The sequence below is a fragment of the Nelumbo lutea genome, chromosome 2 (assembly GCF_056320005.1).
Source record: "Nelumbo lutea isolate HS-2025 chromosome 2, American lotus-T2T, whole genome shotgun sequence".
Taxonomy (NCBI): Eukaryota; Viridiplantae; Streptophyta; class Magnoliopsida; order Proteales; family Nelumbonaceae; genus Nelumbo; species Nelumbo lutea.
In genome coordinates, this window is record NC_142685.1 from 59,138,317 (window position 1) to 59,161,335 (window position 23,019).

General features: G+C 39.5%; 1 protein-coding gene across 2 annotated transcripts in view; it reads left to right on the plus strand.

Moving 5' to 3' along the window:
• Window positions 1–4,309: 4,309 nt before the first annotated feature.
• The window catches only part of LOC148870992 (uncharacterized), a 41,392-nt gene continuing 22,682 nt past the window's right edge, over window positions 4,310–23,019 (plus strand). The window contains exons 1-5 of one of the 2 annotated variants that reach the window (XM_088969029.1): window positions 4,310–4,830; window positions 5,924–5,995; window positions 11,177–11,266; window positions 12,916–12,958; window positions 14,323–14,429. In XM_088969029.1, coding sequence (XP_088825155.1) covers window positions 4,657–4,830; window positions 5,924–5,995; window positions 11,177–11,266; window positions 12,916–12,958; window positions 14,323–14,429 — 486 coding nt within the window. In that variant the 5' untranslated portion in view covers window positions 4,310–4,656. The remainder of the gene's footprint in view (window positions 4,831–5,923; window positions 5,996–11,176; window positions 11,267–12,915; window positions 12,959–14,322; window positions 14,430–23,019) is intronic. The other variant, XM_088969030.1, reaches the window with a different exon arrangement.

Sequence of the window (23,019 nt, forward strand, 5' to 3'; positions counted from 1 at the left end):
AGGCTATAGCCAGTGCCATTCCAAATTACACCATGTCCTGCTTTTTACTTCCGAAAGGTGTTTGTAAGGAGTTGAAAAGCATCCAAGCAAAATTATGGTGGGGTGGGGGGATCTCGGGGCTCCAGGAATACCCATTGGGTTTGTTGTGAGATATTTAGTAGGAATAAATTAGCGGGTGGTTTGGGCTTTAGGGACCCATATCTCTTCAACCTTGCTCTTCTAGCCAAGCAAGTTTGGAGAATTTGCAAGGAAGAGGGCAACCTATGGGTTAAGGTGATCAAAGCCATATACATTAAAAATAAAATTTTCTTAATTGATAAGTTTTCAAAGCATGGGTCATGAGGGTGACAGAGCCTCTTAACAGATAGAGAGGTTATCCAAAAAGGAACATGTTGAGCAATAAGCTCGGGTGCAAAGGTCAGGATTTTGGATGTTCCTTGGCTACAAAATTTTAAGTCTTTTAAAATTACAGGCCCTAGACCAAATAATCTTGATTTAATTTGGGTAAAGGACTTATTGGTTGGAAATGAGAGAGTAATTTGGGCCAATTTCTGTGACCCAATTGCAACAAGTATTCTTAGTAGAAACTTGTCAAAGGGTCAGTGGGATGATAAACTCAGGTAGACTCTCAATCCAAATGAACATTATAAAGTTAAATCTGGCTATTTTGTCCTAAAAGCCTTGAAAAGTGGGAGAAATCCATCAAGAGAAGAAAGTAGCGTTGCTGAATAGCTAAAGAAAAGTTAGTGGTCAAAGTTATGGAAAGCTAAAATAGATAAAAAAATTAAAAACTTCGTATGGAAATGCTATGTAAATGCGATTGCGGTTAAGGATAATTTAGTTAAAAGAAAATTGACATCTGATGCTACTTGTCCTATTTGTTCCATCAGCTCATAAACAATTATGCATTGCTTATTTGAATGTTCTCATGCTAAAGTTGTGTGGTTTGGTAGTCACCTCGGAGTTAGATTTATGGAGAGTAACTTGAGCTCCTTTTAATAGTGGCTTTCCTTTTGGCTTACCAGGTGCTCAACTGATAAAAGTGTTAATAATGATATGATTGCTTTCTCTTTTTTGACTATGTGGATTATCTGGAAAATCAGGAATTTGAAAGTGTTTGAAAATATTGACCCAAACCCGAGCTTCGATCTTTTTGTTTTATATAGGATGTGGATATAGAGAGAGAGAGAGACAAAGGATTTCCCAAGTCGGATTGCAAGGTTCTTCTCGTCAGCAACGCGATAGTGAAGCAAGGGCAATTGTTCTTTGGAAAGCGCCAAGGCCAGAATTTTCAATAATGAATGTTGATGGTAGCTTTTTGTGCCCACGACGCTTAAGTTTTAGGGCTATCTTGGTGGATTCAACTGGGACTGTGCTAGCAGTTGTTTTTGAAAAGTCTATTGTGGCATCTCCGATACAAGCAGAAGCTCTAGCCATTGTAAGGAGCTTGGAAGTGCTGAACAGATACAAGGACAAGTCCATTCTTGTGTAATCAGACAACTTATACTTAGTCCATGCTTTGAATGCCAAGAAGGTTGACATGGCTTTGAACACAAGTTTTTGTGCATGGACATTCTCATGTGTATTGTCCTTTCTACTCACTTTGTGCATGTTGGCAAATGTGGAAATATGGTACCTCATAAGTTGGTTAGAAGAGGTCTGACGGAGTCTGGGCTCTTCTTAGAGGATCCGCCTGAGTGGATCCAACTTTTAGCTAACCAAGACTTGGTTAGACCTTAATTAATTAATTAATTTTTAATTTTGTTGTTTGTTCTGGTGTTGCTTTACAATAAAAAAAACCTTTCACTTAAACTGAATGACTGATGTTGGGGCGTTATTACTGAATACTGGTTATATAACATCTATCACAGCCATCACATTCAGCCAATCCGATATCTCTTCCATATTGCACAAGTGATCAGTCGCACAGGTGGTTGACCATGTGTCACACTCATGGTTCAGAATACTGAATTGCCCTAGAAAAAATTTGGCTGTTTGTAAAAAAAAGTAAAATATAGCCTGGGTTGTTTTGAGAGCCTGCTGTAAATGGCAACTCATAAGGATAAAATAGTTTTTACGCTCAACGACTAACTCTATATCTATATAAATATATTAAGCTGAAATGTGTATGTAAGAAGGCTTGAGGATGGGGGAAATGAAATCTAACATTATTTTTTCCCTTTTTCATAGAAATTACAAGAATGCCACTCTCTACCAACTCTCTATCTTTTTGTTTTTTCTTTTAAATTACAAGAATGCCACTCTCTCTCCTACCAACTCTCTCTCTCTCTACCAAATTACAAGAATGTCACTCTTTCTAACTGAGGGAGACTTCAGCTTGGCATCTCGGCTGCTAGGGGACCTGCAATCAAAGGCAGTCGAGTTTGAGCCAAGACGAACCGAGCTTAAAATTCTGAGCTCAAGGTCAAGTCTCTAATTCGAGTCGAACTCGAGCTAGATGATAGCTCAACCACTAAGGGAGACCTTGGCCCAACACCTCGGTCACTGAGGGAGATCTTGGCTTAGCACCTCAACAACTGAGGGAGACCTCATCTCGGCACCTTGTCAACTAAGGGAGACCTTAGCTCGACACCTCGCCACTAGGGAAACCTCAACTTGACACTTCAGTAGATAAGGGAGACATCGATTTAGCACCTCAACAATTGAGGGAGACCTCGGCTCGGCACCTCGACTGCTTGAGAGACCTATAATCAAAGGTAGTCGAGCTTGAGCTCGAGCTCGAGCCTGATAGTTTATGAGCAAGTCCCAGCAACGTAGGGTTCCCTTTGCTAGTAAATATATTAAGCTGAAATGTGTACATAAGAAGGCCTGAGAATAAGAGAAATGGAATCTAACTGTATTTTTTACCTTTTTTTTTCGTAGAAATTATAAGAATGCCACTCTCTCCTATCAACTTTCTTTTCTCTCTCTCTCTCTTGCTTTTTTTTCCCTTTAAAATTACAAGAATGCCACTCTCTCCTACCAACTCTTTCACTTTCTTGCTTTTTTTTTTCTTTCAGATTCTATCTTTCTCTCTTTTTCTTACAAATTACAAGTATGCCATCTCTCTCTCTCTCTCTCTCTCTCTCTTCTCATAAATTATAAGAATATTACTCTATCTCCAACTGAGGGAGACCTTAGCTCAACATCTCGGCTGCTAGGGGACTTGCAATCAAAGGTAGTCGAGTTTGAGTCGAGCTCGAACTTCTGAGCTTAAGCTCAAGTCTCTAATTTGAATCGAGCTCGAGCTAGATGACACTTCGACCATTGTGGGAGACCTCGACTTGGCACCTCGGTCACTGAGGGAGATCTCGACTCAACACCTCGACAACTAAGGGAGACCTCAGCTCGACGCCTTGTCAACTAAGGGAGACCTTAGCTTGACACCTTGTTTGTTAGGGAAACCTCAGCTTGACGTTTCAACAACCGAGGGAGACCTTGTTTTGGCATTTCGGCAATTGAGGGAGACCTCAGCTCAGAACCTCGACTACTTGAGAGACATGCAATCAAAGGTAGCTGAGCTCGAACTTTTGAGCTTTTGACTCAATCTCAATTCTCTAATTCGAATCGAGCTCGAGCATGATAGTTTATGAGTGAGCCCTTGTAACGCAAGGCCCCCTCCGCTAGTAAATATATTAAACTGAAATGTGTACGTAAGAAGGCATAAGGATGAGGGAAATGGAATCTAACAATATTTTTTGCCTTATTTTTATAGAAATTACAAGAATGACACTCTCTACCAATTCTTTCTCTTTTTCTTTTTTTTTTCTTTCAAATTACAAGAATGCCACCCTTTCCTACATACTCTCTCTTTCGGTCTCTCTTGCTTTTTTTCTCTTTCAAATTACGAGAATGCCACTATCTTTCTCTCCTACAAACTCTCTCCTCTCTCTCTCTCTCTCTTATAAATTACAAGAATGCCACACTCTTTCCAACTAATGGAGACCTCAGTTCAGCATCTCGGTTGCTAGGAGACCTATAATCAAAGGTAGTCGAGTTCAAGCCGAGCCGAACTCAAACTTTTGAGCTCAATCTCAAGTCTCTAATTCGAATCGAGCTCGAGCTAGATGACACCTCGACCATTAAGGGAGACCTTGATTCAGCACCTTGAGGGAGATTTCGGCTCAACACCTTGACAACTGAGGGAAACCTCAGCTTGGCACCTCATCAGCTAAGGAAGACCTTAGTTCAACACCTCGTCTATTATGAAAACCTCAACTCAACACCTTATCTGCTGATGAAGACCTCAATTTGGCACCTTGACAATTGAGGAAAACCTTATCTACTTAAAAAAATTATAATCAAAGCTAATCGAAATTAAACTTTTTGAGCTTTTGAATCAAGCCGAACTCGAACACGAGCTCAAATCTCTTATTCAAATCGATCGAGCCTAATGGTTTATGAGCGAAAGTGATATCGGTTGCCTTCGGAGTCGGTTGTTGCGAATGCGAAGACAGCGTCACGCGGCTAAACCACGTCGTTAGAGAGGGCCCACTAGAACCTCTGACATCACAGGCCTCTTTCTGTCTTTCTTCAAGATTCGGTCGCCACTCGCCACATTCATCACACGTGTGTTCCACATACCGAACAGAACATGTTCTATAATCCAGAAAAGAAAATCCGTCACCGGCTCTTCTTCTTCGGCACCGGACCTTGATGCTGCCTCAATCGGTCTCTCCGAGCCCTCCCTTTGGCGGTCCAAACACTTCTTCTGCCAACCCCAACACCGCTCAGGTCAGCAAAGACCGTAATATGGCTTCGGCCGAGCAGTTGGTGTTCGATTTAAGCAATCCTGATCTTAGGGAAAATGTTCTGCATGAACTTTCGAAGGCAATATTCCTTTACTGGATTAGTTCATCTTTCTTCCCCATCAACGGCTGCGCTCTTTTGATCTAAAGAAACGGAACGGCTTTTTATATTTTGGTGTTGTTAAAATATATAGCTTTTCTCCGTGATATTCTTTGTTTTTCAAAATCTTGATAATGGATTTATATAATTTATTTTGGTTCGAATTTCCATAATTTGGAAATGACACTGAGGAAGCTTGATTGAAGCTTATTCAGAAGCTATATTGAAGGATCGCGTTGATATTACAGATTCATCTATATCCATTTCTTTTTTGATTTTATTTGATCGATATATGCTTATCAGAAACAAAATAATCGAAATGTTCGTAACCGAATTAATTTGGCACACAATTGATCTTTGTCATGTTACAATAACTGGATGGAAGATTTCCAAAACGATAGGCAAGTTTCTTATGCGGTTGGAGTTCTTGTACACCAATATATTTGCATATTTATTTTGTTTTTTTGGAATGGAATCCATGTAGTGCCAGGAAATAGAAGGATACATTACGTCTTATCAATTAATGGCGTTGAAATTGGTATGAGATATCGACATTTAACATGTTAATATTAAATATTCTCACTCTTACTGTATTTTGTTATTTTCATTCCTAAAATATTTAGAACTACTGAACTAGGTGGAGGGAGCAAATTCTTTTATCTTTCATTGCATACCTTTGGATTCAAATAAATTGTGACAGCATGTTTACTTTTTAATGTCAAGCAATTATAGCAGTTCAGTGCCATGATACACCCGATTACACTGCATCTAAATCAATTAAAAAAATGGTATACAATCCCATATCACTATGTATTAGAACAAGACAACCGGTTCAACATTGCTTTTTTTTTTTGGTGATTTGGAGGTACCATAACTCATATTCCTGTTTTGTTAACATTGGTATTTAATGTTTACAGTGTAGTTAGGAAATATTAAATCTTTTTACTAATAAAGGAATTTTTAATTCTTTTTTATTTATATGGAACAGACATACACATGTTTTTTTTTTTGTTTAATTTCTTTGTCCTCCCTTTCTTTTCTTTATACATAACTGATTTTATTTTTGAATTTTTAGAAGAGAGAAATATTTCAAGATTTGGCTCCATTGCTGTGGAGCACACCTGGCGCTATTGCTGCACTCTTACAGGTATATTTATATCCTTGTTTTATTGACTATAAAAAAATTGTTATCCTTGTTCTATTTGTCATTTTGTCTGAGCATACTTCTTTCACTGATGTATGCATGTAGTTTGCAATGTATTGCTATGTTTCATTTCTGATATTGTTCACCATTTAATAGGACATTTAAGATATTCATTATCCTTGATTGATCTGCTATGTTTAGTCAACCACAAAAAAAGGTAAGATAATGATTCATTTACACTTATATTTCATAAATAAAGACCACAAACATGCAATAAAAGGTAAAATACTGAATACTTCCACATATAGTCATTGTATTGCATGCAAAAAATGTAGGATTGATAGGCCAAGATAGAAGTAATAGTCTTCATTTTTCCAACTCAGGGATAGTTCCTACTCCTAAAAAGGAGAAAAAAATGGTTGGGTTGAGAGCAGTAAAAGAACATTGACCCTCTGATGAAAAAACTGTCTGATATGGTTCTTGTGTTTGTGGCACCTTCTCCGCACTAACACACCTTTGGAAGAAGACCCAGAAAAACTCCTATGAGTCATTACAAACATTTACAGAAACACATTTCCTTAGGACCATTACCAATGTTGGTCCTGGCTATCCAGGGATTAGGGAGGGGTGGTCTGGGTATGACCTAACAATTGCTATTTTTTCAAATAAAGTGGCCACTGGCCACCCTAAGACTTAAATTTGCATTCTCATGCTCATTGGCTTGAGATTTGACCATTGCACCAAGCAAGGGTCCCTACAACATGTCAATATTTAAGTGCCTGTTTAGGAGGGCTGAGCTGAACATTCAATTAAGCTGGTTCAGTTGCTTTGTGGCACTCTGGATAAGCTTACTAAAGAGGCTTAAGTGGACATCCCAAAAAATGACTGAATGACAGCCTATTTGTGCTCCCAAATGGGCACTAAGTATTTTAAGAAAAGTGGGATGAAGCAATTTGCTCTTTCCTGATTTATTGAGGAAAGATTTGCTTTGCCCACTTAGTGGTATTTTAATTGACTGCATTAAAGCCCATTACCGTTCCACTTAATAATATTATAATTGTCTTTCCTTCTAAATTTTGTATTACAGTTTTACCTTCCAATTGGTAGTTAGTTGATGTTAGTTGATTAGTCATTGGTCTACCTGGTTGGCCTTGTTGATGCTTAGTTCCCACTGATGATTGCATCATGGGTATTAACTGAATGGTTAATGATGAAGTATGGGCTCAAATTATCAGTTTTTTAATCAACAATAAAGAAATTCATATGGATCAAAAGAGGAAGAGATACATGACATTACTGAACCAATATGGCTCAGTTTGGGAAGAGTGTAAATACAAATACAGTGAAAAACCTACACGGTATTTCTAAACCTTGCTTTTGCACTGTACATATTTGTAATTGCACTCTTTCCAAACTGAGCCTAAGATGAAAATAGAAGACCAGAAAGGAATAACAACAGACACACAGATATCCATAGCTCCATGTCCAACTCCAACCACAATTTGAGCACAATAAAAACATTCGGCCTAAATTGATTAGGAATCTGTCTAGTCAATAATTACTTAACACTTTGGAAACATTGCATTCCTTTTACTCTCATGTATATTGATATCCAAGTTATTTCCACCTAAAGGGAAGCTAACGATTTTTAAAAGTTCATTGAGCTACGCTCTCTCCTTGATATAGGATAAAGTACTCTGGTACCAAATTGATATAGGATCAATTACTCTGATACCTATCTGATATAGGATATGTTTATTCAAAATGTGTTCCTAAGGCCATTACCCAATGTTGCCCCCAGCTATCTGGGGTCTTGGGAGGGCTAGACTTGGTACGGTCCTAACCTTTGGAATTTTATCACACAAAGTGACCACCCTCATACTTTTTTTTTTTGATACGTAAGCTCTCATACTTGAACTTATGTTCTTATGCATTTTGGCTCGAGATTTTACCATTACACCAAGACCCAGTAATGGCCCCTTATTAAAAATGTATTCATAGAGTTAGGGAATATGTTTAAGAATGAAACTGATGTGAATATGTGGGATGGATTGGGTTAGGAAGGTCTTGGTGCTTACTTAATTTTGAGAATTTAAGTTTGTTCCATAACTTTTGAGAAACATAACTCTAGGTTTGAAATGTTTTTTTTTTGACAAATAAAAGGATAAAATTTTATTAAAAGAAAAAAGAAACTGAATACAACCTCAGAGCAGGTATTGGGATAACACCCCCAGACCACACAACTACGACCAACCAACAAGAACAACAAAAACAGAGAAAGCAAGAGAAACACATCATTTTTGCAATAACCGCACCAAAGAAGTGATACACCTGCAAAGCCACAGGTCAATCTTCCACCTCACCGAGCTCTTCTTGGCCTCCCTCCTTACCCCAAGATTCTCCCCCTAACTCTTCAGAGACCTTTCTGAAGCTTTCTTCTCTCCTTTGTCTCTCATAAACTTCCAAGGCTTTCCTTGCGACATCTCCCCCCCCCCCCCCCCCCCCCCCCCCACACACACACACACAAAAAAAAAAAAAAAAAAAAAGCCCAGGGATTTACCAACTTTCACCTCTCTATCAACTAGTGTCTTCAAATCCATGCCACCCTTCTTCATTTCCTTATCATTTGGATCCTCCTTAGGAGATACCTCACTCGAATCAGACTCATCCCTCACAACTTTCTCTGACAAGTCCGGATTGATCGGCTTCTCCTGGTTAGAACCATCTTGACGAGGTTTATTTCTGACCCCATTGGATGAGAATGAAGAAACCGGGCGAGATTTCTCCTGACTCTAAGAACTTAGTTTAATCCTTCTTCTTTTGTAGATCTTTTTATACTTACTTGTCGGTTCAGTTCCTACCAGGCCCTCCTTTGCCTTGAGAAAACTTTCGTGATATGCACTACATTGAGTTTGCTTGAATTTCTAGTCTTTGTTGGGATTTCCGAAGCCTCACTGTTGTCTGCTACACTCGGCCCTTTTCCCTTGCGGCCCAAATCAACTCTCAACCTTCCAACAAACACTTTCGAGACCCAGTAACTGGTGTTGATCCTATGATTCTTGACTTGACTTACATTCTCTGAATCAAAGACCTGCTTGCCCTCAACTTCTGGAAGACTGTCCCTTTATTCCCTATCCCCTCCCTCCTTCGAAACCTTGTGATTGCCCTCCACCTCCTCTACCCCCGCCTCCACCCTAATTTTACTCGTAACCCCTGCTTCCAGATCCTTCTCTGAGCTTCCTCCATGAACTAGAAACAAAGTCCCTACACTCTTGGCTTAACTCCAGGCACGACAAGGTAGGTGTTTGCTCTTTCTTCTCAACCCTTGGAATGAGCGCCTGAGCAGAGGAAAAAACTTTGTCACCACCTCCTTGAGAATGCTCCCTAGATCTCGAAGGGACTTCAAGATTGAAAGACAAGGCTCAAGAGTTTGATCATCAGAAACATCAGCCGCCGACAAACTGGTATTTGAGGCATTTTGAGGGGACCTTAGGTCTGCCCCCTTCTTGAAGACTCTTTTCCCGACTCTCCCCCTTCGGATTCCAAGATCAATCTCCACCTAAGCCACTGGCCCCATGCCTTTTAACATCAGACCACTTTTTCCTTGAAGCATGGGCCCAACTATTTGTATTCTCCAGTTCCTCATTCGAGAAATAAAAACTTTCTTGGAACCGACCCCCTGATTGAAGACTCCACCACATGTTCCTTTTCTCCAAAGAACTCTTCGGATCCCAGCTGCAAAAATACATTTTTTACCCCCCCCCCCCCCCTTTACCACGTCCCCCCTATCACTTCCGCTTGACCCTCCAGCTCCCCGATCTTTCGCTTTCCAACGTCTTCCTCCTCCCAACTTGCATTCACAGGATCAGCCAGCAACCTTTTTCCCCTTGCAAAGCAGTTTGACTCCTCGATTTGATCAGGCAAGACCAATGAATCCTCCTGAACCCAGCAAAACGGGATGCAGCCTTCAACCACCAGTTGGGGGACTTAATTGGGGCTGAATTTCTTGCAGTGATTCAAGGGATGAAGTTGGCAAAAGACGTGAATGCGGTAAGATGATTGTTCAGAGGGATTATAAGTTAGTAGTTGGATGGTTAATGAATCCAAATTCTGTGATTTTGACTTTAGAAATGAAATAAAGAAATTTAAATGGCTATTTATCAAAAAAGGCTAACCAGCAGCATGACTTTGAGGATACAGTGGGTTAGAAGATCGACTAATGGGCTGAGGATACCTCAGCCAAGCAAGGGGCTAATAGGGATCATCTGTATTGGGCTCAGCTATAATGTGATCTTTTGTTGTTTTTTTGTGGAGTTTTAAGTGAGAGGTTGCATCTCACTCTTCTCCTTGGGATGCTTGTATATAAAAAAAAGGCATATGATGCTGAAATGCTACTTTAACAGCATGAAGAAAGCTCCGATCTTTTGTTGTTTCTTTGTTGAGTTTTAAGTGAGAGGTTGCATCTCACTCTTCTCCTTGGGATGCTTGTATATAAAAAAAAGGTATATGATGCTGAAATGCTACTTTAACTGCATGAAGAAAGCTCCAGAAAATGATTGAGCTGCAAGAACAGAATGGCCAGGACAGATAAGATTTGAACAATGAATAACTCCATCTACCAAAATCGACTACCTAACTTGAGAATGAGACAAACACACTGACATCAACTTACCCATAAAAATATTGCTCACATTAACCCTTCATTTATTCACTTCCATAGATCTTTCTAGGAACTTCAGAAACTTGTTGATAGTACCCTCATCCTCTCCCTAACCACTTCAATCCTAGATTATTTGCCCTAGGCTTGCCTGCCTTTTTTGCCTAATAGCTGCTGTGGACTTGTTAATCATGTGAACATATTTTTTGTCGGGCTACACATACTGATATAGTCCTTTTCTTTTTGGTAAGATTTCTATGATTGTGGGTGCTTTGAGTTGTATGATTGTCTTAGGAGATCAATTTATGAAATTCTACCTCCTTTTGAAATTTTATATAATTTTAATTAGGTTAAGATTATGAACGTCTTTTTTCATATAACTTATGTATTATTGCTGTAGATATACTTTACTATCATTATGTTTATTATGTATTTGCATCTTGTACATTATTTTAAGCAAGTTTTTTGTATACTGTAAACCAGTCCCGTGATTTATGACTGATTCTGAAACTCATTCTTATTTGCAGGAGATAGTCTCCATATATCCTGTTTTGTCACCACCAACCCTTACTCCAGCTGCATCAAACCGAGTTTGCAACGCACTTGCTCTTCTTCAGGTCAATTATTATTTTAAAAAAAAATTGTATTTTCATTTTTCCCATTAGTTGTTTGTTCTTTATTCTCTTTGAATTTATCATGGTCAGATGACCCTTCTTGGATTTTTTTTTTTCACTTTTTCAGAATAGTGCTTATTATATATACTGATTATTTCAATGACTGTTGATTTTGCTTGATGGTCTTCAAAGCCCAACTTGATAATATTACTTTGAGTAACACTAAGGGTGCATTTTTTTTTCTTTACTGCTTGCAAGATGCATCTTACACTAGACACCTGGAATGTTGTGTGGGGGAGTCACCTGGACGAAAAGTCTAAAACAATGTTCCATATGTATGGTGTATAATGCACCTTCAAGGGGTAATAGCATTACTTTTGATTTTGATATGTTTTTTCAATACTTTGTAAAACATAGGGTTTCTATAGGGATCAAACACCTTCAATTTGATTGGAAAACTCAAGGATGGGCTTGGATTGTGGGAGTGGATTTGGATTTAAATTCTATTTTTGCATCAATTCACAATAATTGAAATGATTATCCATTTATTCCCAACATCGTTTTAAATTTTGCGAAAAGTACTTGTTTTCTGTTCTCCTAAAATCGGTAATTTAGTATGGTGTATGATGTACCTTAAAGGGGTAACAGTATTACTTTTGATATGTATTTCAGTAGTTTGTGAAACATAGAGACCAAACACCTTCAATTTGATCGGAAAACCCAGGGATGGGTTTGGATTGTGAGAGTGGATTTGGATTTGAATTCTATTTTTGCATCAATTTATGATAATTGGAATAATTAACCCGTGTTAATTCAAATTTTGCTAAAAATTCATGTTTTCCATTCTGCTAAAACTGGTAATTTGAAGTCTAAGGATTCCTCCTTCCAATTCACCGTCATTTTTTATTTTCTTGAAAAACAAATCACAGATAACTATGATTGCAAACTAAATGGTTTATTGTCATTCTATTATTTCATATTTTCACTCTTTACAGAGTTACTTATGAAATTGCATCAATATCTTAAATCCAACTAGTCAGCACCTAGGCATTGACTAGTCATCACATTGCCTAGGGAGGCCAAAACGACTTGTCATTCTTCACCACATTGATGATAATGTATTTTCTTTGCAATATCTGTAAAACAAAGAGATTCTTCTTCTTTGATGGTGAGACTCCACCATCCCCTTCTTGGTTGGTGAGATGCCATTCCCAAGGTGGGTTGGATACTGAGACTGCCTTGTTCTCTGTGTTGCTTCTTTGTTTTTACCTCTAATCTCTCTTCCTTTTCCTAGTTCTTTCTATTCCTGTACAAGATTGCCATTAAAGCCACATGCAACTTTGAAGCAACCCCTGACTTGGAATTCTTGTCACAATACTGAATCAAACAGTTGTTGGAAAATTTTCTGAGTACACAAGACAAAATGCATGTGAACACACAGACAAAAGGTAGTCAGTTCGATGATAATCACGAGTCACGACTTGGCCTATTTTATTTATCTTTGATATGCTTGTAATTTTTAGTTCTATCTTGCACTGCAAATTTGAATTCATTTCTTGGAACTTTGGAAATGGATGTATGGATGTTGCAGGTTCTTCCCTTTTTGTTAATTTTCCTAGAATTATTATTTTCTTATTCATTTATTTTTGCAGTGTGTGGCTTCTCACCCAGATACGAGGACCCTATTCCTGAATGGTAACTTCCTTGATGCCATTAGATGTATAAGGGCTCTCTCTCTCTTTCACTGGATTGCAATGAAAAAACTTAATTCATTTTGTAGTTACTTAGAATTCAAGAGGTGAAATCTTTCTAATGTTATGAATTTGATACATTTTATTCTTTGGCCATATTAGAATTTTGATATTCTTTGTTTCTCAATTTGTTTTCATTTTGAATTCATCTAGTTGAGATATGATATAGGATATAGTGAACTTTCTTCACTTTGCAATGATTTCTTCATTTCTATATTACTGGAGCTTCACTCTCATATATATTAGATTTGACACTGGGATATAGGGTTGATTTTAGATGGTAGTTGTTGACAAAGAATGTTCAATCCAATTTTAGAAATCTGGAAGTTGAAGGAGACTCAAAAGTTGTTATTTTCTTGGATCACTTCTAGATACAATGTACCTTGGGCTCATAGACATGCCTTAAGGGAGATAGAGAGCCTGAAAGGGGACTTGAATGCTTCTTTTACTTGGACATGCAGGACGGCTAATGGGATGGCAGATGACTGACACCTTAGCTAAGCAAAGGGTACTTAGGCAGCAGCTATTTTGGGATCTATTGTAATCTGTTATATGGGCTTTGTTGTATTCTGAATTCTTGGGTGAACTGATGCCCAAACTGCTGTAACTTTTATCACCTATTAATATAATTAATCTTTTTGCTGATAAAAAAAGAACGTCGCAGGATCTTATAGTATATTTATTTATGCACATCTTTCATATTCTTTTTGTGGGTGCTTTGGTGGGAGCACAATCAAAGGTTTCTTGCATTTGTAGAGTACTGGAACCTCACTTTCATGTATTGAATATATATTAGATTTGGAACTAGGGTATAGGTGTAATTTTAAATGTTAATTGTTGACAAAGAATGCTTCAGAAATCTTAAAGTATACTTGTGCATGAATGCCTTATTTTCTTGTGAGTGCTTTGGTGGGAACAAAATCAAGATGGGGTTAGAATCAGGTTTGTTGTTGAAGACATTATTACTTAAACCCTTTGATCTATTGAAAATGGTGCAGAAACTTCCAGCAATACGAGATACTGTAACTATGTTGTGGTGTTAGGTATGAGGAAGGGGGCAATGCCTTCATGCAATAGACAGGGATATTGACAGAAAAATGGTGGTATTGGAATTGGTAGTGGTAGAGTTATCTCCGTACTTTCTTGTAACTATTTTTCATAATATTAGCTTTTATTTGTAACAGTTTTGCTTGGGTATAATGGTTAACAATATCATGGGTTATTCTTAAGGGATTTTTCCATGAAGATTAATATATTAGCTATTTTCTTAAAATTCATTAACACGAGGCAAATTTTGTTCCTTTACAGCACACATTCCTTTGTACCTGTACCCATTCCTCAACACTACAAGCAAGACAAGACCTTTTGAATATTTGAGGCTTACGAGCTTGGGTGTCATTGGTGCTCTTGTAAAGGTACAAATTTGTACTTAACAATTTAGTATGTTATTATTGTTCCCGGCATCCTGCATCCTATGGGCAACTATGTGAAAGTTTTTGATCCTATGGTTGTTTTATATTTTTTAATCAAGACGGTCAAAGGAACTTGTTAGCATATGAATGTGTAGAGAAGATGGGCCGAATGGCCCATAGACTGTCATTTCATGTTATGTTATATTTCTCTCTGTTGTGGGCCTTATTCTAGGCCCATACTTTGTAATGTTCTGTTTTTTGTATTTTCCTGCCCACTCAAGGGCCTCTCTTTAATTTGTCAAAGATTAACTTATTAATAAGATGTTTAGAGTGTTAGAGAGGGGTAATGTTCGAACCTCTTACTCTCTAACACTCATTGCCGCCAGCTCTCTCTTCTCTTCCTTGTTTGTTTTGTTCTGGTTTGCATCTAATCTCAAACGGTTCCATACATCAAGTGGGCTGTTTTTCAACTTGGTATCAGAGTGGGCCATTGCTTGGCGTGTCCCTTATGTGGCTCTAGTTCAGCCAACTACATGAGGAGGTTCTAGGGTTGAAAGTTTGCAGTCATCCGCCTGGTTCTTGGAGGCCATTGGAGGGTACTCAAGTTTCTATACACTTGGAGAAGGGTTCGGTGACCAGGAAGAATCAGAGAGCATGTTGTTTGGCCTGATTTGAAATCAGAGAAAAAGAATTTCGAAGTTATCTTAGAGAACAAGTGTTCGGCCTGGTTTATAGTTCAAACTAGAGACTCTCTTACTGTAAGTCTTTTCTCAGTTCTTTGCTGGGTTATTTTTTGTTGTTTGGGAGGACTGTTAAAGCATTTAAAGCCCACCTCCATTCGGCCCACTGTTGCTGGATTGATTCTACTCAGAAATTTCTGGGTTGTTTTGGAAGTGCTATTCGGCCGATTATTGGACTGCCAAGCTGCTGAAACTGATCTAAAACTAAGTGGTACTAGTCTCATATTCATCCCAGCCTCTTCTTGGACCTATATTGAACACTTTGAAGTGGTTTCTTCTAGTTAACCGTAGGCTGTTAAGTACTGCACACTAAGTGTTCGACAAAAGGTCTCTTAAGGCCATTTTTTCTTCTCTTTGGGACAACGGCTGTTGGGAACCTGAAATACCTTGTGATTGGAGGTTTGCTGGGTGTCCTTTGAAGGCTGAAACAGTAAAGAAAGAACTACCACTGAACTGGACCGTCATAGTTATCAAGATTGAACTGATTCTGTGAGCTAGTTGTTGTTGCCTATTCAGCTCAAACTAAACTCATCAAGACCCCAGTACCTTGGGAAACCTATTGAAAATCCTAATTGAAGCCTTTACATGATGGATTTCTCAAGCCTTGAAAACAAGAATGCTACTGAATATGGACAGATTTTGGGAACCCCAACCGATTCTATGCTGGCTGTAACTACAGTTAAGCTTGATGGGACCAACTACTTGGCTTGGTCACAATCAGTGAAAATCCATATTTGTAGCAAAGGAAAATGGGGTTTTATTTATGGGAGCAAGAAAGCTCCTCCAGAGGATGATCCATCTTATGAGAAATGGGTGCAAGAAAACTACACAGTGATTGGGTGGCTTGTGAACTCAATGTAGCCACAAATTAGTCAACATTATCTGTGGATGAACTCAGCTAAAGAAATCTGGGATAGTGTTGCAGAAACTTATTCCCAAAAGTTGAATGTTGCCAGAGCTAACAAATTGAGAAGTGATGTGAAGAATCTAAGACAGGGGGAGAAGTCACTTGCAGCATACTTCTCAGCCCTAAAATCTATATGGCAAGAGATTGATTTGATAGAGGCTGTGACATGGGATACCCCTAAGGATGCTGAAACATACAGGAAATTGGTTGAAAGGAATAGGGTCTTTGGGTTCTTGACAGGGCTGAATTCTGAATACGACATTACAAAGCAAAACATCTTGTCCAAGGAAGATGTTTCATTGTCTCAAGCATATGCTTTGGTTAGCAGTGAAGAAAGTAGGAGGCAAGTGCAGGTTCAATGAGTCAGTACCAATGATCATTTTGCAAATATGGGAATTGAACCCAAAGGGGTTACAGGAGCTCCCGATGGCATATGAAAGAAGGAGGTGGTGTGTGAATATTGCAAGAAGCCGAAACACACCAAGGACAAGTGCTGGAAATTGCATCCCAGTCTTGTCCCTATCCGATTCCAGAAGAAGAATGACAGTAGAAAGACAGGAAGTGCACATGCAGCCACAAGTACAGATACAGAGGTTGAATCTACCAGTGCACAATTGGCATCCATGAAAGCTGAATATGAGAAGTTTGGAAAGATGATCAGCCAACTTGAAGGTGTAACTTCATCATCCAACCCTTTTGGAAGTCCAGCCACCACCGCATTTGCTCACTTAGGTATAAGGGCTTCTGCTATCCATGCATCCACCTCAAGTAATCCCAAGACCCCTTGGATCATTGACTCAGGTGCTTTCTGATCACATGACCAACCTTTCCACTTTGTTTGTGTCATATGATTTGCTTCCTGGTCGTGACAAAATCACCTTAGCTGATGGTTCTCTTGCCCCTATTTCTGGCAAGGGAACTGTCAAGCCTACAAACTCTTTATTCTTATCTTCCACTCTTCATGTACCTAAGTTAAATACCAACTTGTTATCTGTAAGTAGCTTGACCAAGTCATTGAATTGTTGTGTAACCTTTTTCCCTTCTCACTGTGTGTTTCAGGACCTGAAGTCTCGGAAGGTGATTGGGAGTGGCCATGAAGCGAATGGAATATACTTGCTCGACACCCCTGGCCAATGCTTTGATCATCCCAAGAATGTTGCTTTTGGTTCTACTTCAGAGTTTGTCAGTCAAATTATGTTGTCATTGTCGGTTGGGTCATTTACTTCCCAAACTGTTTAAGGGAGTCAGTGTGTCCAGTCTCAATTGTGAGTTATGTCAGTTGTCAAAGCATTGTAGAAAAAATTACCTTGTGAGCAATAAAAGATCTTTTCTTTTTCATATTGTACATTCTGATGTGTGGGGGCCTTACCACTTATCCTCTATTGGGGGTTACAGATACTTTATCCTGTTTATTGATGACTTTTCTAGATTCACTTGGATATACTTAATGAAATCCCGAGACTTGTGAGGCAATTTCATGAGTTTGTTTTAACTCAATTTGATATCAGAATTAAGGTTTTCAGATTTGACAATGCAAAAGAGTATTTTGAGAAGAGTTTATCCTTGTATCTCTCTGACATGGGGTTATTCACCAAAGCTCCTGTGTTAGAACCCCTGAACAAAATGAAGTTGCTGAGAGGAAAAATAGACATATTGTTGAAGTTGCAAGGAGCCTTTTATTTGCCTCACATGTTCCCACAAGATTTTGGGGTGATGCTGTACTTACTGCTACCTATCTCATAAACTGTATGCCATCCAGGGTTTTAGAGTTTAAATCCCCCTTCAGTCTTCTTCATCCAGACAAGGATCTCTTCCCAATTCCTTTTCGTGTGTTTGGCTGTACCTGTTATGTTCACATTTCAAGTGTGCAGAGACACAAGTTTGAACCAAAAGCCCACAGATGCATCTTCCTTGGTTACTCCTGAAAGAATGGTAGGATCCATCTAATGGACGCCATGAAGGGTGCGGAATGGGTGGGCGAATTTCAAAAATTTTCCTACCTTCTCCCAACTGGGAATCATATTCCCTAAATTTAGAATACAATATTCAAGGATTCTACTTGAACCATAATCAAACCAGATCTGAACCAAAAGCAAAAGGGAGGAATATACTTGATCCGGAGAAGCAGTATCTCCCAAAGTTGGTGTTCACGCCCAAAGAAGAAACCAAGATTCGCTCCTGCTGAAGATGACACAGCTGTGAATGGAACGGAACCAGCAGGGTGTGTCCTACACACTGGATCCTTCGCAAGAATCCTCTGGAAACTCTGAACACCGAATCTTTTTTTTTTAGTCTTTCCTGCAAGACTGATGTCAAGAACTGATTTCTTGACTTCCTATTGCTGCAAAGATCCAATCTTGCAAGAGGGAATGGCAACGACTGGAGGAGAACTCCAGGGACGAAGAGGGCTGAACTGTTTCTCTTCTCTCTGGAGTCTGTGTGTGATCAAATCTCAATTCGCAGGAGGTATATCTTGCATACCAACCCTGGTTCAAAATCTGATATATCTCTTAGGGTTTCTCCTCTTTCTTCTTGATTAAGAAACCTCTTTATTGGGAGTTATCCCAATCCAAATCAGTATTTGGATAGGAGATAATCTTAATCCTATCTGCAGATTAAGTTAGCTTACTCCTGATCTTATCAGGAGGTTACCAGATTCAAATCTAATTTGAATTTGGTCTCCTAGAGTGGATAAGGTTAAAGGCCCAATCCTTTTACTAACATTAATCTCAGATTCGCCCCATGAATAGGTGATCATATCAGTCCAGTTCGAAATGGACTTTTGGCCCATTAAGTGTTCAATGTTTAACTAGTTTCCAATCTGCTGCCCAGTTGAGCTTCTTTGTATGGCGTGGGACCCAAGCATTGATCTACACACCAGCCACATGGGTTCGGCCCAGCCTTTATTACAAGGCCCAGCCGAATTCACTGACAAACTCAGTGACCCCCTTGAGCCCATCACATGGACCCTATGGGCCCAACACTTACATTAAGTGGTTCCTGGGCCAAGCCATCTTATAAAAACCCAGGGACTATGGGCAGGTGCAAGATTATCCCATCAGGTATTATCCTAAATGGTCTTACACTTAACCTCTCAGCCCTTAATGATCAAACACTGCCCGACAAGAGAAGACCTCTCCCTTGGCTGCAAGGAACAGTGCCGCACTCTCTACTCACATGGATCCCGGGAATTAAAACCTTTTGCAAATCATTTGAAACCGTACATATATATATATATATATATATATATATTAATTTTTCAAAACAAAATTCCAACGATTGAAATCAACTGCCGGCAGTTTGGTTTCCATCAGAGAGAGTGCATTCCCGATCATTACCATTGTCCGACAAAGGGGCTGATCCTGTCACTATGATTACTCACTCAGATGAATTCTCAAACTGCCCCAACATGTCCAGGTTTTGACCCCCATTAAGGATCTCACTGATTCACATATCAAAGACAGCCCAATCCGACACCTAGTGATGTGTCATAATCGAGTCCAGGGGTCAGGTGTAACTTTCCAGTTTTGCCCATCTGTCTCCAAGGTCTAGGGCAATACTGGAAATCTGGTTCGGTTCAAGGGTTCAAACAATCCCATACTGCATGTGCCTTGGGTCTTACCCTGATGGCCGAAACAAGCCATCCCAACACTTGGTGGCACATCAGTATCAGCCTTGGCAGGATAAATCTCCCCAGACTTATCCAATGGCTGTGAACATTTAAAACTAACACAAGTTTCTTTAAGTGTCCAGTTTTAGGGTCTTACACAGAATTATACCAAACAACATGAATCAAACATGTATTTTATTTATTTACACTAAATGTCAAAAGTACATCAAAATGGATTGAAGCTAAGGGCATACAAAACTGTCTAACAACTCCCTCACACAAAAGGGTTATTGTTGTTTTGATCCAAAGACTGGCACCCGACATGTCTCTATGGATGTTACCTTTGATGAACTTTCTCCTTTTTATGGTTCATCTCAGGAAGGACATTGTCAACAGGGGGAGACTCTGTCACAAGTTTTTGCCCTTCCCCTTCCTGTCCCAGTTGAGTCTCTTGACAAATCTGTATCCTCACCAAATGAATGAAAGGAGGATCAGCCACTTCATTCCTCTTGTCCTAGTGCTCCTATTTCTTTACCTCCTCGTCCTACCTATAATCCCAAAGTGTATCAAAGGCAGAGATCCAGGAATGAGCAAGTGGTTTCCCTTACAACAGATGAGGCTCATATACTCTCAATCACAGATGAGATAACATGTACTACTTCAGCTCCCTTGTAATCATCATTCCCTGATCTTGATGTCCCCATTGCTGTTAGGAAAAGAAAGCGGAAGTGTACTGCACACTGCATTTCCAAACACCTTTCTTATGACCTACTTTCCCCCTCATATTGTGCCTATCTCTCTTCAGTTGCTTCTAACCCCATTCCTAGGTCTGTATCAGAAGCTCTTGGGATTCCAGAATGGAGAGATGCCATGCAGACTGAAATGGATGCTCTCCATGAAAATGGTACTTGGGAGGTGGTGGATTTGCTTGAAGGGAAGGATCCAGTTGGGTGCAAGTGGGTTTTTACCATTAAATACAGGGTAGATGGGACTATTGAGAGGTACAAGGCCAGACTTGTTGCAAAAGGCTACACACAGGCATATGGGATTGACTATCCGGAGACTTTTGCCCCTGTTGCTAAGATGACATCTGTGAGGGTTCTTTTATCTCTGGTAGCTCACTTTGATTGGCCTCTCTATCAGTTAGATGTAAAGAATGCATTTCTGAATGATGACTTACATGAGGAGGTCTACATGTGTCTTCCTCCAGGAATGTATGGGAAAGATATGTAAGGAAATGTATGTAAATTGAAGAAATCTCTTTATGGCCTCAAACAATCTCCTAGAGCCTGGTTTGAGAGATTTAGAGTTGCACTTGTTAAATTTGGCTATGTTCAGACACAGTCAGATCATACTCTCTTTGTGAAGAAAAGTGGATCTCTAGCAGTGTATCTCATTGTGTATGTTGATGACATTATGGTGACTGGTGATGATGCCTCAGGCATTCTGGCCCTTAAATCTTTCCTCCGTATAGAATTTGAGATTAAGGATCTGGGGGAGTTGAGATACTTCTTTGGCATAGAAGTTGCCAGATCCAGGGATGGGATTCTTATTTCCCAGAGGAAATATGTCCTTGATTTGTTGTCTGAAACTGAAAAATTGGGTGCAAGACCAGTTGCAACTCCTATTGATATGAGTCACAAACTTTCAGTTTCGGATTGAACTTTGTTGGAAGACAAAGGGGTCTTTCAGAGACTTCTTGGGAAGCTTCTGTACCTGTGCATGACTAGGCCAGATATTGCGTATGCTGTTAGTTGCATTAGCCAGTTCATGCATGCTCCTAGAGATACCCATATGGCAGTGGCAGAACGGATTTTGTGCTATCTGAAAGGCTCTCCAGGAAAAGGAATTCTATTTGCCAAACATGGTCATCTGAAACTTGAAGCCTATACTAATGCTGATTGGGCTGGAAATATTGATGATAGAAGATCTACTTCAGGGTATTGTAGTCTGGTGGCTGGTAATATTGTCTCTTGGAGGAGTAAGAAACAAACAGTTATGACTCGATCCTCCGCAGAAGCAGAATATAGAGCCATGGCACATGGAGTCTTGGAATTGTTGTGGCTAAGGTCCTTAATGGAAGAACTTGGGATTGATCATGACAAACCCATGATTTTATACTGTGATAATCAGGCTGTCATCAACATTGCTCACAACCCGATACAACATGATAGAACCAAACATATTGAGGTTGATAGACACTTTATTCGTGACAGAGTCTCCTCCGGTGAAGTGTGTCTTCCATTCATTACTTCTGAAGGACGATTGGCAGATTTCCTCACCAAGGGCATTTCCAAGGCAAGGCTTTAACATGACACTGGAAAGCTGGGCATGATTAACATCTATGCTCAGCTTGAGGGGGAGTGTAGAGAAGATGGGCCGAATGGCCCATAGACTATCATTTCATGTTATGTTATGTTTCTCTCTGTTGTGGGCCTTATTCTAGGCCCATACTCTGTAATGTTCTGTTTTTTTGTATTTTCCTGCCCACTCAAGGGCCTCTGTGTAATTTGTCAAAGATTAACTTATTAATAAGATGTTTAGAGTGTTAGAGAGGGGTAATGTTCGAACCTCTTACTCTCTAACACTCATTGCCGCCAGCTCTCTCTTCTCTTCCTTTCTTGTTTGTTTTGTTCTGGTTTGCATCTAATCTCAAACAGTTCCATACATCAAGTGGGCTGTTTTTCAACTGAACGCAAGGATCTTCAAAGAGAAATCACAATTGAAGGAAGCTATCATGGAAAATATTTCTGTTAGGGTGACCTATTGGGTAATGCTATTGCATGTATTCTCACCTGTGGGTCCACAGCCCTAGATTCCTTGTTTGCATCACCCTATCACTAACTTGGAACCACCTTCTTCTTCTATCTGTTGGAAGCTTACCTGTTTAGCCAATTTCAAACCTTGGAGGAGGGCTAAAAGTTCCGCTCTAAGCGAATCTCACACCTATATTGGACCGGAATATAAAGATATTACCTTTTCTTCACCATCTCTAAAAGCTTCCCCAATACTTGAGGGTCCCGGGTTGCCAAATGAACTCCCATCAAAGTTAAGCTAATTCTTTGTAATGCTGAAGGGACCAAACTCTCCTGGACCAGGGCCTTGGTAGTTGAAGTTTTTCTACACCCTGATTATATCCTGCACTAAAAACTCCTTGAATAGTTCACTTCTTTTTATCCATTGTGCTATTTTGATGGTAATGCTTTTAATGAGTTCATCCCTTGACTTGGGTGATCCTTGGATGATACAATTTTTCCTTTCTTCCCAAACCATCCAGAGTATTGCTACTGTAGTGGCTCCAAATGACCCTTCCCCTCTTCCTCAATTGTCCAAGGA